We start from the raw sequence: 19,087 nt of genomic DNA on the forward strand, positions 1-19,087 counted from the left end.
TCCAATACCAAATTGAAAATTCTCTTATGTCTTAGAATGCAACTTACACTCCGATCGCTTCTTTTAGGTAAGTTATGCCATGAACTTCTGTTCTCCCCAGTTTGATTCAGTATCTCATAGTTGGTTATGTGATCTACATATCTAATACTCAGCATTCTTCTGTGATATCACATCTCAAAATATTCTTTTTGCTTCTTGTCTGAACTGCATATTGTCCACATTTTACTTCAGTACAAGGTTACACTCCAGACAAAACCCTTTAGAAAGGACTTCCTAACACTTAAATTGATATTGGATGTTAACAAATTTCTGTGATTCAGAAATGCTTTTCTTGCTATTGCCAGTTTGCATTTTGTATCCTCTCCTATTTGCACATCATCAGTTATTTTACTACTCAAATAACAAAACTTACCTACTACTTTTAATTTCCCATTTCTTAATCTAATTCCCTCAGCATTGCCTGTTTGAATTAAATCACAGTCCATTACTCTCATTTTGATTATGTTGATGTTCCTCTTGTTTCATTTTTCAAGACACTATCTGTTCTGTTCAACAGTTCTTTCAAACCCTTTTCTGTCTGATAGAATTACAGTGTCATTGGCAAACCTGAAAGTTTTTATTTAAGAGAATCATAAGGGGCCTAAAGCACACTGTCATGAATTTTGAGATTGCTCCTGACATCTATGGATCTTATAGTGAATCAGCTTTGTGTATGCTGGCCCACATAGTATATATGAACGTTCACAAAAATGTCTTTCACAGACTCCTCCAATATTCATTTCCATGTGAGTTTAAAGCAGAAACCCTAATATTGTTGCTCTGATCGATTGTTATCTAGTGTTGCCAACATAATTTAGTGTCCGCATCATGAACATAGTAGTAGCACTTATACTTTCAGTTCTATCTGAACCCGAAGCCACAGAATTTGCGTAATGAAAATAACAGTGACTATGAAGTGTTGGAATAGGTCATAATTTTGTGTGTGTGTGTGTGTGTGTGTGTGTGTGTGTGTGTGTTGTGTATTGTGTAGTAGTAGTAGTAGTAGTAGTATTTATTCTTTTATGTTCATATTCGAGTTTACCGTTAATTAAAAACTTTCCAACTGTCAAAACACGCTATTCTCACTAGCCTATATAAGTAAATATTGTGAATTAACACTATATTTATTATTAATCTTAAATATTAGTTAATATTTTGTGACATAAATAGGTACATTATCTTTTCTTAGGAAGTATGGGCTGTTGATACTGGGTTAAAAATAGGAGGCCAGACCTGTAAGACAGCTGGTTTGTCTATGAATTAGATTTTCACAGATATTTATTTTTCTCAAAACTTTGTGTTCTTGTTTTGGGCCCTTGTGGTTCTCAGTGCCTCATTTCTTCTCCATGGCCTTTAATACCCTTTCCAAATTTCTCCTTGTGCTCAATGTGCAGATTGAATAACATCAGCGATAGACTACAAACCTGTCTGTCTCGCTTCTGAACTATGACTTCTCTTTCGTTTCTGTGTGACTTCTATAACTGCAGTCTTGTTCTTGTTGAAAGTGTAAATAACCTTCACCTGTATGCTACGCCAGTTACCTTCAAAATATCAGAGAATGTGGTCCATTTAACATTTTCAAAAAATTTTATTTCTGTGAATGCTATAAATGTAAGTCTGCCTTTCTTCAGCCGGTCTTGTAGGGTAAGTTTTCGTCTCAATTTCATATTGTATGTTCCTGAATTTCTTCAGGATCCAAACTAATGTTCCCTGAGGACAGCTTCTGCAAGTTTTTTCATTCTTCTGCAAATAATTTGTGTCACTATTTTGCAGCCATGATTGATCTAGTGGTTAGGTAACATTCACACCTGTCGACACCTGCCTTCTTCAGAAATCGAATTACAATGAAACCCCGCTTTTACGCATTTCAAGGGACTTCAGAAAAATAATGTAAAATGCGGGAAAATGTAAAATGTGGGAAATAATGTTTTAAGCTGTAAAAGTTATGTGTAGGATACCCCCTTGCACTTTATGTATGATGCATGTACATAACAGGCATCAAAAGACTCGTCAGTGAATTTTTTACTGTCTAATAAAGGTCTATTAGCTAATAAAAACCGCTGATGTAACTGGGATTGATAACTATCTGCAAAGTGGAAACGTTTGACTTAATTTCAGTTGTCATAATCAGTGTTTTTGGAAAGCCTGCAGCTGTCATTCATTATTTAAATAATGAAATATTGCACTAGTTACATATTTTTTCATGCTTAGTACGACACGTTTCAAGAATTTTTTTCTCGTTGTCAAGTGCAATTATGTAAATAAGTATTTTGTATGGTGTTTGAATGTGTGTTATTCTGCGTCTTTTTGAGGTTATCAGGCACTGTGCCTCATCAGTTATGTAGAAAACCACAGACACACGCAAACTATCACTCACATTGTTTGTTTGTGTAACATAAAAAAGAAATACATACGTAAATACTGAACTTGACAACAAGAATAAATTCTCGAAACACATTTTGCTCAGCATGAATACAATACATAACTGGCACTGTGTTTACACTAAAAACATTTGAACAACACAAAGTGAATGACTGTGTCAACTAGTGCTCCACGTTGCCATATGCCGAAACACGCCAAATATGGTTCGACAAAGGTGTCACGATGATCACAAGACTCACGAAACTGCATTTGTGCAGTAGAGACAGTTTGGAAATGGTTGTGATTGGTCATGATATCTTCATTTGAACGAACCTAGTTATATACTCCCAATAGCCACCACGCCACGTAGAACTGGGCAGCAGCGGGAGATACGCCATGAATTGTTAAAATTTTTACTTGTTTACCCGTTCAAGTCCGCTGAATAGAGTGCCCTGGTGTCAAGAAACTTAACCACGTAATATTTGTAAACACTACTGGATGGCCAACATTTTGCCAGCATCATATTTTCTCCACAAACATTTCTTCGTAATGCGTAAATTGCGGGAAAATTATAAATATGTTGATGCAAAATCAAGTGGAAATTAATATTGTGGGTATAGGAAACTTGACGAGACCAATAAAAATGTCATAAATGGCGGGAAAACGTTAATTCCGGGTACGAAGCGGGGCTATACTGTATTTCATTCTTCTTAAAATCCAAAAGTAGTTCTGCTGTCTTGTCTATCTTGCACACTAGGTGAAATATTTTGGCCAATGCTGGCTCCCCAGGGTTCTCACTGGAATGTCATCTATGCCAGGGGCCTTATTTCCACTCATGTCTTTCAGTATTTGGTCAGAGTCTTCTCACAGTATCATCTTATTTTTCTAATGTGAAAACAAAATTAAACAAAATACTCTAGAAAAAGAATGTTTGCAGTATAACTGAGTGTAGTAAAAGAATTCCACAAGTGATACTACTAAAATGTTGGGAGAGTATATGAGAAGACAAAAGGTATTTTCTAATGAGCAGGCTGCCACTTGATAATTAAGAGGTGCGCATCAGTAAATTACAAAATAATTTAACAAAGAAAATGCAAGTTTCAAGAGGCCAAAGAGTGCACCAAGTGTGGGTTGATTTTTTTCAGGCACCCTCTGACTTCTTGTTATCAGTTGCTGATGTATTTTGGACTAGTGTAGATGGTACACAAGGAAGCAGTCTTGCTGTCTCCTTGACTTTATTGATGGGTATCTTTCCATTATCAAATGGCAACCTGCTCATTAGAATATGCATTCGATATTTGCATATATGTAATACTTTTAATACTGCCAAAATTTTTTTTCCTTGCAAATTTTGTTCTTATGCAACATATTTAATCATGTTACTGTGCACACCGTTGTGTCCAGCAGCAGATGTACATTTGTCTCTATCTTAAATTCTTGCATCATAGAACACACGGTTCTTTTCATTACTCAGTGTGTGTTCGTACTGCATGTAATTAGTTACTGTAAACATTTTTAGTGGTATGTTGTCACTTTCTTTTCTTTTTATGCAGTACATATTGTAAGCAGACACAGCTTTTTATGAACAGTACTCTCTTTTGTTAACTTTAAATTCGAAGATGATTGCTGGAGCAGTTGTAACTGGTCATTATTGTATAAATGTGCAATCAAGAAAATTTTTATATTTTTAAATATGAAGATAGCTATTGGACCTGGCCAGCTTGAAACCAAAGTTGATGAATCTTTCACATATCCATAGTTTAGCTAGTTCCATTACTTTCACTTCATTCAGCTTTACAATTTATTTATTTATTTGCTGGTATGGATTGCGGACTGCTGAAAGCCTTTCTATTTGATTCCACTGGAATTAACTGTATATCAGGGGTCTGGACTGCAATGAGTGGAGTTCGTGTGTAATGCCATGGTGGCAGTGGTGGTGACAATGAAAGGGTAAAGCCATACACAGGCACAAAGCTCGTTTGTCTTGAATAGCCCCTGGGCTATTCGTCATCGTCAAATGTGACAAGCTGTTTTACTACGTGAGACAATGTAGAGAGGTTTGCAATTTTACATGCAACATTGGCATATAAGTCTGATGATTCGTATCTTGAAGCTACTGTCTCACCTTTCCTTGTTGGCCAAATAGTGGCCAGGAAGCTGTTGTTCTCCTCCCATCTACATCTACATGGATACTCTGCAAATCACATTTAAGTGCCTGGCAGAGGGTTCATCGAACCACCTTCACGATTCTCTATTATTCCAATCTCGTATAGTGCGTGGAAAGAACGAACACCTATATCTTTCTGTACAAGCTCTGATTTACCTTATTTTATCATGGTGATCCTTCCTCCCTATGTAGGTCGGTGTCAACAAAATATTTTTGCATTCGGAGGAGAAAGTTGGTGATCGGAATTTCGTGAGAAGATTCCATTGCAACAAAAAATACCTTTCTTTTAATAATGTCCAGCCCAAATCCTGTATCATTTCTGTAACACTCTCCTCCATTATTTTGCGATTCGCACTCAAGGAATCAAACGAACTACATCTAGATTTGAACACATTACACAAACTTACGTTAGTAACATTAGGTATTGAGGTGGGAAAATCACAGTGATCTGAGGTTTACTTTTCTTAATATCACAAAATAGCTGTTGCCATTGTGGTAATTCGTGTTTTAGTACCTGCATATTTCTACTCTTTTCACTTCAGCATCATTAATTATTATTGATGTGTGAAACTCTGTGAATACCTTTGTGTTTTTCATGATATTTAATCAGTAGTTGCAGATGTTCATGATGGGTCAGTTAGTCACACTGTGCTTCATATAAAAACTTATTGCATCTTCAATCAAGCGTGTGGAACTAATTACAACAAATTTCACACCCCCTTTTTTTTTCTTAAACAAAACACCATGCAACTGCAGTACCTTGCTGATGCTATACTTTCTCCAGTAGGGACTGGGAATGTTGTTTTTCTTCATGTGCAGCAAAAGTGCAGTGTAAATTATTGTACAATAGTTTTATACCTATGTTTTAGAAGGAAACATTTATGGAAATAAAATATGGCATGACTCTTTCTCCTATTTTCCACAGTTGATGTTACATATCAATAGGTAAACCATGTAATTACGATAGTTATCTTCACATTACTGATTACTGGTACTCAAGAATGACATTCTACCCAGAATGGGGAACATCATCAACACAGAATGAGATTTTCACTCTGCAGTGGAGTGTGCGCTGATATGAAACTTCCTGGCAGATTAAAACTGTGTGCCCGGGTCCTGAGTTCGAGTCTCGGTCGGGCACACAGTTTTAATCTGCCAGGAAGTTTCATCATCAACACAGTTTTCTCCTTTAGCTCTTACCAAAGCTGATACCCCAGTCCATCTCTTTGTGAATTATTTGTTCTTACTCTCTCCCCATTATAATTGAAATAATGTTTTTTAAGTAGCTCATAAATAATTATTCAGTGGCTTTGCTCTGCAAATATCATATATATAAATATTCCCTCTACAGAATCAGATATTCAAATTTATCATTTGTTTTACTAATAATTGGTACATCTTTTGAGATGTTTTACTTTTCTCTCAACTATTCTGCAAGTCTGTTCTGACATCAGTTCTTCATTACCTGACTGTTAAATGAAAATTATAATTGGAGTACTGTAAAAATGTAAATATTTTTTGTTTTGTTTTTAAATATTAGTTCATTTTGTTTAAAGTGTTCAGGAAAATTTCACATTTAATTGTTATAAGTTTTTTTTTTTTTTTTTTTTTTTTTTTTTTTTTTTTTTTTTTAATTGCAGGTCACCCAAACAGAACACAAAAAAGACAGAAAAAGATGAACGCAACAGAGATACGAGGAGACCCGAAGGGGAGAAAGTCACTCAATCATCTGATTCTCGTAGATTTGAGAAACGTACTTATGAAAGTGCTAGAAGTGGTCGTGAAGGATTTGCCCCACGTGGTGAACCCTCACGTAGGGGACGTGGTGGTTTCAGGTTTCGTGGAAGTTTGGGAAAACGTATGGATGGTTATGGTCCTCCTTCATCAAAAAGTCCCTTTGGACAACCTTCTGAAGAAACAAAAATAGTTATTCCTGATACTGCGAAAGAAAACCAGAAAAATATGGAGCCTGTTGTAAATGAAATAAACAAAGACGATCTCGGAGGTGAGATCATTAGCAATGAAGACAAAATAAAACAGAAGCAGCAAGTACTATCTGCTGGAATTATAGGTAGTGGTGTGAGACATCACCCAGGTGCTAACAAGATGTCGGGGCACATACCTCCTCGAATGCAGCGGAAGTCGGAGAGTGAACGTAGAGACTCCAGCAGAAGCAAAGGAGGCAACGGCAGTCGAGGAGGGGGTCACGGGCAAGGTAGGACATCTCAACGGGCATTTGGAGGGCCTTCAAACCAGAATACGCATAATTTTGATGGTGGTGATGAATGTTGGGAAACCACTTCTGAAAACAGTGAAACAGAGGACCGAGAAAGAAATGTGGGTACTCATAATGGGAAACATACATACCCTCAGTCACGTGATTCACACAGCATGAGCCGTAGGGCAAAGAACAATAAAGGTGGTTCTGGAGGTGGAGGAAGTCATTCTGCGAGAATGCCTGTTTCAGAAAAACCTGTAGGCAATGTTGGAAATACAAGTGATAATAGTGGGGGAGGTATGGCACAGAGGGGTGCTTCATCCCAAGACAACCGTTCACAGAACCGTGGCATCACTAACAACCCAGCAACAGTGGGTAATAAGTATGGAGCAAAAGAATTACCAAATTCAGTGAACAAAGTGGATGAAAATAAAGTTAATAACAGTACAATAGTTGCACAGGCAGTCAATGAACCTAATTCAGCTAAGAAAAAAGTAGAAAAAGACAAGACAAATGCTTTGGAGAAATATGATCTTAACAACTATGCAAGTAAGTTTCATTACTACAAAACTATTTCAAGTACTAGCTTAGATAACTTTGTCATTATAGGAAAGATAGTTGCTTATGATCAAAATTTTCTGTTAGTTTTGGTTGTCAGTTTACCATTGAAGGAAATACGGTGGTCAGGGCAGCACAGGTTTAGGTGTAGGAAAACACATTACACAGTGGGATCAAAACATTTTACAAAAATAATTAATTTCCATTACACAGATGAAGTATGGTGAATATTTATCAGGTAATAAATATTTTCATGGCACAATAACAATGAACTAAAGACACTATGCACCCCTCCTGCCCCCCCCCCTCCCCCCCCTCCCCCTTTCCCTCCCAGCTTCCAGCACTTTCCGAACACTTGCTTTTGTCAGCTTGGGGGAAGAAAGAGGATGGGGTTTTCAGAGTTCAGTATTCTGATATTTTTTAATTTTGTTGATAAAGAAAGAATTGTCTTGCAAAAATGCTGTTTGTGTTTAGAGAATGACTGTGAGGTGGGCTGTGCTGAGTCCGTGATGAATTTTGAAGGGGAAGAAATAGTAGTATCTTTTTTCTTCAAAACAGAAATGAACAATAATTTTTGTGTTTCTGGTTATATGAAGGTCTAGTTATGTTAAAAAGCACCATCTACAAATCTACGCAAATAATCAGGACCCATATGAATGAAAGGCAGACATATCAAAAGTTTATCTAACACTTCTATCCTGATCACGTAAGTAACTGTGCATTTAATGATTGTATATAGAAGCATCTGTAACTTATGGGACTGTTATAATTTTATATTGGTAATTTCGGATACTGGGCAGATTTCTCGAGAGTTCCAGTTCCAAATCAATAACAACCTTTTGTGTGTGTGTGTGTGTGTGTGTTTGTGTGTGTGTGTGTGTGTGTGTGTGTGTGTGTGAGAGAGAGAGAGAGAGAGAGAGAGAGAGAGAGAGAGAGAGAGAGAGTGAGTGCAGTTCATAAAGTGATGATGAGTGTGACGGGATAGAGAGTAGGTATTTTTGTTTTGGTCAGTGTGTAATCTATGACAGGGCATTTACTAAATTAATACTAGTCATCTAACCAATTTGATTTTTTTAATACATTTTAGACAAAATAAGTGTGTGTGTGTGTGTGTGTATGTGTGTGTGTGTGTGTGTGTGTGTGTGTGTGTGTGTGAGAGAGAGAGAGAGAGAGAGAGAGAGAGAGAGAGAGAGAGAGAGAGTGTGCAGTTCATAAAGTGATGATGAGTGTGACGGGATAGAGAGTACGTATTTTTGTTTTGGTCAGTGTGTAATCTATGACAGGGAATTTACTAAATTAATACTAGTCATCTAACCAATTTGATTTTGTTAATACATTTTAGACAAAATAATTTCAGGCCCTTCCTTTCAAACAGGTCCTACTGTTGCCAAAATCCCAAGTGCTAATAGAAAATAAATAAAACGGCCATTCTCATCAAATATTTTGATATTAGTGAGCACAGATTCTTACGTGCAACAACTCTGCATCTGTAAAATGCATTCTACGTGTCCACAACTGGAGTGTGTTGCTGTACAGATTAGTTTAGAATGTGATTTGCAGTGTTTTGTCATTTTTGGTACCTATTACCCTAGGAATTATTATATCATATTGATTTTCAACTATGTGGCTTCACTGGTACTGTCATTCCTATTGCTTTACATACCAGGGACACACACTTAACTCCACAAGTGCATCACATATGTACTGACAAATTATTCTTCTGTAAGTTAATACATACAGATTGTACGAGAAATTCATTGTATTCTGACTCCAGTGTGCATATGGTATGTAGTCATTTCAACAAGTTCTTTTTTGCATACAACCATGTCAGAATGTTTACTTTTCATAGTAAATATCTATTAATGATTCATCAGATTGAGTACTATTTTGTCCAAAATAGTTGGAAGGCATCCTTTTACATGTTATCAACATATTTTAAAATTAAGAAGTTACGTAGTCTGTACACTGTCAAAAGGCTTTCCTGCACAATCCCAAATTGTATATGATAGGAAGTGAGACATATTTGATATTTGGAGGTTTGCATTGGGAAAGATGGAATTTATCCACCCACATCCTGTACTACTGCAACATTCTTTCCAGTAAAACTAATTGCTGCTCCTCCTCCTCCCCCCCCCCCCTCCCCCCTCCTCCCTACTACTACTACTAAAGCCTAATGTGCCAACCATGAGTGTCTATATGGTGTCATGGTACATAAAAGATTTGAAGATGATATCACATAAATTTATTAATTATGAAATTATTTTGTTGCTTGACTCGTGTTTCTTGGTAAAAGTGGTACTTCTGAGGTAGATGAACTTTCCTTTTAGTCTCTCTCTCTCTCTCTCTCTCTCTCTCTCTCTCTCTCTCTCTCTCTCTCCCCCTCTCTCTCTCTCTCATGTTGCTTGGTGGATTTTGAACAAGCGCAGTACTTTCACATTCCTTTTTCTACTGGTTAATCTAAAAGCATAAGATCAGTACCATTGATAAGCTAAATTTCAGTTTTAATTGCGTGTTCGCATACTGAACATTAATATATTAGATTTTTTGAAGTTAAAGGTAGCCTTCATATTCTATTTCAAAAAATTGTTGCAGGTGGATTATTTCTCTGTGTGTCATCTCAATGGCTTTTGCGTTTATGTTTTCTTTGAATAATTATTCCTTTACTATATGTCTCAAATTACTTTGCCATACAGCATTGAAGAAGAATAATTTTTGCCATACAGCATTCAAGAATAATGATTTTTATTATTTTACCATTTAGCCCATTTTCCTTACAATTACTAAGCTACCTCCTTCCTTTCTTGGAATTCCTCCACCTTTCTGGTTTTGGGGGAGGGGTGGGGAGTGCATACAGTTCCCTTCCTCTCAAAGTTTGAAGCAAAAATTTTATCTTCAGCTATGATGGCCAAGTGTGTTTTTCTAGAAACTGGCTGCACACTTTTATGACTATTCAATTTAAATTTGCTTTTAGAATAATAATAGTACTTATAGTACAGTTGTGTGCACAGTATTGAATGTTAAATAGTCCTTTTGGTAAAGTTGCCAACAAAACACTTCAAGCTCTTAATGTAGCACTAATTTGAAAATACCTCTGCTGTCAGCTGTTTCTTAAGTACAGGTACTTTGAGATTGATTACATTACCCATTTGATAAATGAACAGATACACTCAAGTTGCCTTTAAGGTAATAAATTACTACTGCTCACATGCCTCCCTATTTCATTACCTTTGTGTAGTCTCTTACATTATGTTCTGTTGTTGCCTGTAACTAATCAAAAATTTATTGATAATATGCATGCAGTGTATAATAAATTGTGTATCTGTCAGTTGGGGAATTATCGTATGTCAGTCTTTCTGAAAAGTACGTTTAGACTATCCATGTTTTGTCATTCATTATCTGTGTTTGACTTTGTGCCTGTTCCTAAAACATTGTTTAGGAAATGTGCTAATAGTAGAGATGTGCGTCAGTGATGTCTAGTGATAGTTCATAACTGTTGTAATTATTCCTCTTAGTGAATGCTTAGTTGTGAAATGAACCTTACTTTGTCATAATTGGGCAAACCTGTAACTTCAGGTAGTCTCTCATTGTTCCAATCCATTCTGTTTCCTTGTGAATGCTACTGTAGTTTTTCCTGTGCAGATTTGTTATCTGATTGGGTGTGAGTGTTGTTTGTGTTGCCTGTGCTATGTAGGTGTGGTGATAGTTGATGACCAGCCTGAAGTGACAGTCGAGGATGGGAATTTCGCTTTTGGTGCAGACAGCGGCTTTCAAGAAGTGCGAAGTAAGAAGAATGTGAAGGAAGCGCGCCAGAAAGGAAATTCTGAGGACACGAAGCCGGTTGGTCGCCCTCCCCGGGAAAAGGAGCCACGAAAATCTAAGCCCGGGAGTACGCAACAATCGAGCCATCCTCCACCACAGCAGCTGCAGCCACAACCTCAGGCTCAGGCACAACAGACTCCACTACCGCAAGGGCTTCCAGCAACAACAGCAGCATCACCATCTTCCTCACCAGCAACACCACAGCAGGGGCAGCCTCCAGCTCAGCAACAATCTCAGCATCTTGTTACCCAGCCACAACGCCAGGGGTCACCTTCAGGAACGACAGCACAGTCTGTTCCACAACAGCAACAGCAAATAACAGGCAAAACTGTCCTTCAACAAGAAATTTCTCAACAGCAAGTACAACGGCAGCCCCAGTCCCAGCAGCAGCAACCATCACCAACACCAACACCACCAACACAGCAGCAGCAGCAGCAGCAGCAGCAGCAACCCTCCCAGCAGCCAGCTGCCCAGCAGCAAAGGCAGCAGCAGCAGCAGCAGCAGCAGCAGCAGCATCAGGCTACAGCAGTTGGGTTGCAAAACCAAGGAAGTGCAGGTTCTGGTCCACCATCTACCATAGCTGCGGTGCCTACTACTTCTTCCGCACCAACAGCTCCGGCAGCCAAGTTCCCTACAGAACGTCAGCGACAGAACAAACTTCCCCCTCGGTTTGTCAAACAGAGGATGAAGATGGCTGAGCAACAGAATTCAGGTGCCCATGTGGGAGCTCCAGACACAAGCAAGCAAAGCCGTCTCTTCCCAACAAAAGGTGTGTGCAAATGAATTTGTTGATTTGGAAATATATTAGAGTAGAATGCATTAATTTGATAGTTTGTACACCATACTTGGTATTATTGTTAGCATGTGCAGAAGCGAGATATCTTAATGTCATTTATTATTAATTTTTGTACTGGAAGTGATGAGGAACAAATTAGTTTATTTGTAATTTTGTCGTTTTACAGATGTGAACAGTCCTGCACCTCCACCTCCGGTGAATGCATGGACAAAACCAATTAATGCATCATTGCGACCAAATTCACCAGCTACAGGAACTGTTCCAAACTTACAACAGTTAGCAGTTGTATTAGGGAGTCAGGTTGATCACTGGTAAGGAAAAGAACATACTGTATAAAGGCAAATTCAGATTCAGCAATATCTGAATAGCAACAATTAAAATTTCATTCATGATTTAGTGATGTGGTTGAGACATTTACATTGAAATAACTTATTCATTAACATCTACTCATAAATTCATTTTGATATTGTGAACTTCTGTAACATCAGTATCTATTCTCTGCGCTCGATCCATTCTACATTGATTCTTTCTCACTTTAGGAATATGACTTCGGCATACCTTTGCACTCTCTCTCTCTCTCTCTCTCTCTCTCTCTCTCTCTAATATTTTTCAGTTGTCTTCCACCCTTAGCACATTTCTAATGATCCCCCCTTTTTTTGGGGGGGGGGGGGGGGGAGTAGTGAAGTAGATACTAGACTCCCATGTGGACAGTGGTTCAAGTCCCCATTTGGACATCCAGATTTAATTTTCTGTTTCTTTACACAAGTTAAGACAAATGCCAGGATGATTCTTGTGAACGCACACTTCAGATTTCCTTTCCTGCCAGAACATCTGCTCCATCATCCCATCCTGAACAGGACATGAAACCCAAATATTATTTTCATACTAAAATTAAATAAATGAAAATAAAATATCAAAGCCTCAAATTCCTAAGAAGTTACATTATTTGTGGAATTGAATCTGACAATTTAACAAGGTGGAAAACTTATATTTTGAAGAATTTCTTTTGAATAAATCTTTGTAATACGTTTATCAACAAGAGCCAGTTTCAGATTTCTGGATCCTATAATGTGGGAAATTAATCAAAAAGCTGTAAATTCATTTTGTTATTTGTATGTTTCATTAGTGTATATCATTAGAAAAGACAGTCTCCTCATTTTTGTGGTAGAAATTAGTGATAGTAGTCTTCTACTTTAATCCTACATCTGCCGCCCCAGGACTCGCATTCGGGAGGACGACGGTTCAATCCTGTCTCCGGCCATCCTGATTTAGGTTTTCCGTGATTTCCCTAAATCGCCTCAGGCAAATGCCGGGATGGTTCCTTTGAAAGGGCACGGCCGATTTCCTTCCCCATCCTTCCCTCACCCGAGCTTGCAGTCCGTCTCTAATGACCTCGTTGTCGACGGGACGTTAAACACTAATCTCCTCCTCCTCTGCCGCCCCATTTGGCTGTCATGAATAGGTTGCATTTGGTGTAAAGTAATGAAACCACTACATTTGTCTTAACTAGGATACCATAACACTGCAGTTAGTGAATCTTTTTTAAACTTAACCACAATTTTTCATGGTTTTTAACATTGCAATAAAACAATCAAAATAAAAAAATCTCAAATCTGTCTTGTAGTGGTAATGCCCCCAATGCAAATTGATTCCTGGCACATTTCCTGCCATTCAACCCCAAGTCAATGCTGTGCCATTCATAAGGGTATATCTAGGTACATTGAAACTGTTCCTCAGTGTACTGCCAACCGCGTCACAAAAACATTTCTTCATGTAGTAATGTCTTTTGACTTCAAAATAAAGAGGCAGATAAGTTGGCTTGTATCAATGAGTGTTTAAAGAAGGGGTCCTGACGTTTGTTAGAGTTTACTGAAATTATAATTATTTAAGATCTTACTTGCAACTATGTCGTTTCAGTTTATCATCTGCTTTTTTTATGCAGTGCTGTGGAAGTAAGTGATCAGCAGCCACAATCTGGAACCAGCAGCCATCGTAGTACACCAAATAGTGAAAGTGTCCAGGCAAAAACAGCTAGAGAGGTAAGTTAGTCATCACTGTTGAATTTTTTCTGTGATGTGTTACAGAATTAAATTGTGTTTGTTTAAAGTTCACAGGTAAGCATCTAATAATGAAAGGCAACTACAAAAGGGCATTAAATTTAATTTTGTGAACTGTAAAACAAGAAAACAGTTCTGATTCGTAATAGACATGAGTCATAATCAGGAACAATAATAATAAACAGCATGAACATTTAACCACATCTCATTTCTTTTATTTACCTCCCTCAGTTATCTGTTTCCCCTACCACCAGTGAAGTTAGTTATTATATGTCTCTTAATAATTGGGGAACGGAATACCTTTCATAGTAGACTCTTACGTATAATTTTATTTGAATGTTCTTCTACTTAATAATGGGAAAGTTAGGTGGGAAGTGGCAGATACAGAGGGCCTAATATGCAGATCAGCTAACTCTGATGAGCTTTGTTATCTGGAGTAGGGTTTTTTCTGCAATTGCACTAAATATACCACAGAATATGTTGTGTTGCTCAATTGATTGATGGATTTCATTTTTTAGTTCTGTGATAGATTCAGGTCTCGAAGAAAATCTCAAAGCATCAAGATTATCACGGTGTGTTGAGAGTGAGGGATGAATGTTGATGTAAACACTTGTATTGGTATTGTGTAAGAATTAAATTTACCAATATAGTGTGATGGCTTTGTTTATCTACACATCCTCAGAGATTTAATTTTTGCAAGCCATTTGTTTGGAGGGTTAAATTTTTCAAAAATGTTAAAAGAATGACATGTATGTGACCTTTGTTTCATTGTGGGTTCAGTAAGAACACCAGCCCTCTGTTTATGGGATTACAGATATAAAAAACTGTTTCGTATCGATTTCTGTTATATTAATGACTTTGCATGTGTATGTGGTTGTGGGGTTGGGGATCATTCATAAAATATGAAAGCACAATGCCCTGTGTGACACCCAGAGGACTGCTGTCTTTAAAGTGTTGAGAATTAGGTCATTGACAAACATAAGCTTTTTTAATAGCATTATTTGACTATTGTGTTTCATCTCGGCTACTATTTTTGGTTTGTTCATCTTGCATCCATATTCAGTAGGCTGCACAAGTTCATCAACTTCTAAGATACCTTACTTTCTTCAGCCACAAGCAAGGTGGGATTACTGTGCTGCAAATGGTTCACAATTTATATTTGTGCTGTAATGTTTTCTCTCACTTGTCATGATGTTTGCATTAGGTAGGTGTTCTTTGTAGTTGTAATAAGTAGTATGTGCTCTTAGAATGTTTTCTTCACTTTTCATTTGTCTTACTTGAGGAATAAACAGATTCCCAATGCGCAACATTCAATATTATTTTGTTAACATTGCTTCGCAGATGACACGAGATTGAAGTAGAATTGAAAGTCCTCACCAGAAATTTGAAGGAAGAGTAATGATATCAGGTATTTAAGAATAGTGCTCTGGTTGATTTTAATTTCAAGGTAAGGTTTTGCGATGAGGGCCTACGTCAAATCCATTAACTGACGAGGGGAGGCCACAATGTTCGGATCATAGATTTACTTCAAACTTTGTACACCTTTAACAGTTTATTAGGGCAACATTATTTGTATATTGTATGGTGTACTACTGCTACAGTTTCAAGAAAATCACAAGAGAAGTTTTATGTTTAGAGTATCTACCAGTGCATCGCAGCTCTGAACTCTAGATGACTGCAGGCAGGTGGTTAGCGTTGAAACTCTGTTATCGCTGGACTGGGTCCTGCACTTCTACTTCTTCTGCTTCTGCTTCTTCTTCTTCTTCCTGGTCATAATATTTCATATAGGTGGCACTTGGAAGGTAATTTAATGAAAAAACATGTATTTCCACGAATGTTCAATGAGTTGTCGATATTACTTGACTGTTTACTATTTGTAATTATTACAACAAATATTATCTTTATAATGATCAACAAGTAAATAACAAAACATGTATGCCTGTCATGATTTGCGAATAGGGTCCGCCTCTTGAAGGCTTCCACAGTACAAGAATGCATCTTTTAATCAACGTTTTGCAACTGCATTAATCATTGAATCTTGATGACATTCATCATCCACAGTAGTCAAAGAATTGGGAGTCACCCCCATATATTTGGAGGAAAACTTTGTGTGCTGTGTCATTTACTTAGTGATAATTATATTATAAATTTGCTGTTGTAATTAAAATTAGTAAACAACAAAGTACCCCAGAAATTCAATAAAGTTCATGCAGATACACGTGTTTTCTCAATGCATTGCTTTTCAGATGTCATGTATATGAAATAATATAACCTAGTGTTGAAAAAATGTATATTTAAGAAACAAAAAAAGCAGGAGTTGAGTCAGCAATCAATAGATTATGGAGTTTGAAAGCTAATGACTTAACTGCTGCTATCTTGTGGATAGAATCGCAATGCACCGGTACATATTCTACTCGTAAAATGTGTTACTAGTTGCACATTTTGTTGTACTAAAAGCATACAAAGTTAGAAGTAAATCTGTGATTCAAATGTTGTGACTTGCCCTTGAGTCTGATGCTGGTATATAACTGATCATAAATATTCATTTCCTACAGTCAACATTGAGGGATTACACTCAAATAGCTACTAAATTCTTAAAAAAAAAAAAAAAAAAAAAAAAAAAAAAAAAAAAAAAAAAAAAAAGACCACTAGTACTATAGGGCTGCCTTCCACTTTACAATGTCATATAAAGGCTAAGAGCAATACATTTTAGTCACTTCTATTCCGTTGTGTTATTTCTTCAATTTCAGCTTACCAGCAGACATATATAAAATGTTTGTAAGTTGGGTGCAAGTAGGGAAATGGACTTGTGGCTCCCAACATGCTGGAAGCTTTCCAGTTTGATTTTGTGGGCTTATTTAATTTGAGCAGGTTCTTATATAAATAACAACAATGAAAATTCCTGGATAGATAATATGTAAAATAAAGGAAAGTCAGCCACTAACCTGTAGCTGACAAGCATCTGGTGCTTAGAAGCATTCAACAGAAATAGCATTATACTAGCTCAAAAGCTAGTAAAGTTCTATATGTGTTGCATGTTTCTATGTGCAGTGCATCAGCCTGCTGTAGGTGTGTTGTTGCCTTTCCTTTATTTTTTCCATATTATCCAGCTCATTATTTGATCTCATGAGGCCAAGTGAACGCTGTTAAAGACATTGTCATCAGTTAAAGATCCGAAGTGGTCACAGGGAATCAAGGTTGGCACTTCAGTGTCGGAAGTAAACAGTGATAAACACTAGACCAGAAAGGAAAATTCCTAATATGGTTGTTTACACATGTTGGCTAAGAGCCATACATAATTATTTTCATGAAATTTTTAGTTGCAGAATTCTCTACTGTGAATTATATGCAATTTTATTCTAGTTAAAAGCTGTTGGAACCTATATCTGCTACTAAACTGTGACAAAAGCTTATTTTATGAATTATGCAAAGCTTAGTTATTAAGTACCAGTTCTTTGAATAGGTACAGAGAGAACAGGAAACTTGCCTGTCAAAGGGTGGCAGCAGCCATAGCACATGGAAATAAATATTAGAAAATCTCAGTCATTAGAAACTATTTTTCATGAGCACTATTGTCCTCTCAATATCAGTGTGTTTTAAAATGAAAGTAATGTGAGTTATTGTTTTCAGGTTCACATTTCCTGATGTGTAGTATACTAAAAGTGTACGATATTTGCAGTAATGTACTACCTGAAATTGTGTTTCATACGTATTATTTCTTTTGATTATTCTTGTTTGCCTTAACCTCTCTCACTGCTTTTCATCTTACCTATTTAGTCAGAGAGAAAGAGAAGGAAGGGGGGATTTTTTCTGCTTAAACTCCCATCTATTTATTGGGCATTATAGAGGAATGTAAATAGCATTAGCACTAGAATTATAAAATTGTAACTGTGTTTGTAATACATCTTACAGGCCACAGATAAGACAGTATTGGATGGAACATCACCTCCTGTTCAGACAATAATTTTTGAAAACACAAATTACAAGACTGCCCCTCCTGATTTGGCTGTAAAATGTAAATTTGCAAACATGAAGACATCCAGAGTGGATAAAAGCAGAGGTGAGTTTTGTAATGGTTTCAAAACTGTTGTACTGTTGAATGTGAAGAAAAACTTCTGTTTAACAAATTTTAACATTATTGTTTAAACTTTTTTGCTTGCACAGTGACAAAATCTACATAGTATGTAATTTTTTTCCTGACAGCATGTGTGCTAACTTTCAGATTCTGTAAAAGAATTTTAATTATTATTATTAGATGTGTAACAATTCAATTATATACTGGGTTTATAGATCGAAAAATTGGTGATGATGGGGAAGACAGTCCACTGGTCTTCAATAAAGCAAGTGGTGCAATACCAGACATTGGCAAGAATGGGGAAAATAAATCAGAAGCAATCCAGATGCCTCTGACTTTCAGCAAGGTAAATTTACTATTTTTTGTAGTGTGAGAATCTATTTATGGTTATGAAATTTGCCAAATTATCCAATTGATTATTTCATTTTCATTGAATGAGTAATTTTAGTGATTATTCTTCAAGGTGAGATGAGTACAAGTTGCAGTATTTCAATTTTGGTCAGTGTATGACAGTTTGGTGTTGCAAATAAATATCAAGATGCAGCAATACGTTCAACTCCATCGGTGTAAAGGCATAAACTAAAAGTGAGGTTGGATGATGAGGTTTCAGTATCCTGTCAGTGATGTCAGTTGTCAACTTCTATGTGAAATAGATTATCATGGGAGAAACTAATTCTGCTTTTACTTTATTCAATTTAGGAAAACCTAAATCTGGATGACCAAATGGTTTTTTGAAGCTTGTTCCACCCAGACAAGAGTCCACTCTCTTGGCCACTGTGGCTCTTTAGTACCATTTTGTAATACCCTCATGCATTAAGAACATCTATACTCCCTTAGAGCCAAAATTGTGTGACACATTATTCATGTTTTGAGATATTTAGTGTCTTACTTAGATTCTTATGCAAAATTCAACAGTACTTTTTGTATTACTTTTTTCAAATTATTTATGCTATCAGTAGAGACCTAAAAACATAGCATCTACTTTTAGTAATATGTG

At 36.8% G+C, this 19,087-nt stretch overlaps 1 protein-coding gene across 6 annotated transcripts in view; it reads left to right on the forward strand.

Annotated features, from left to right (window-relative positions):
• LOC124555360 (protein PRRC2C-like) overlaps positions 1–19,087 on the forward strand; it is a 114,735-nt gene that overhangs the window by 26,862 nt on the left and 68,786 nt on the right. For 3 of the 6 annotated variants that reach the window (XM_047129245.1, XM_047129244.1, XM_047129249.1), the window contains exons 7-12: positions 6,208–7,334; positions 11,035–11,931; positions 12,125–12,269; positions 13,901–13,997; positions 17,928–18,075; positions 18,306–18,436. In XM_047129245.1, coding sequence (XP_046985201.1) covers positions 6,208–7,334; positions 11,035–11,931; positions 12,125–12,269; positions 13,901–13,997; positions 17,928–18,075; positions 18,306–18,436 — 2,545 coding nt within the window. The remainder of the gene's footprint in view (positions 1–6,207; positions 7,335–11,034; positions 11,932–12,124; positions 12,270–13,900; positions 13,998–17,927; positions 18,076–18,305; positions 18,437–19,087) is intronic. The other 3 variants (XM_047129246.1, XM_047129247.1, XM_047129248.1) reach the window with 3 other exon arrangements.

Source organism: Schistocerca americana, chromosome X (assembly GCF_021461395.2).
Source record: "Schistocerca americana isolate TAMUIC-IGC-003095 chromosome X, iqSchAmer2.1, whole genome shotgun sequence".
Classification (NCBI taxonomy): domain Eukaryota; kingdom Metazoa; phylum Arthropoda; class Insecta; order Orthoptera; family Acrididae; genus Schistocerca; species Schistocerca americana.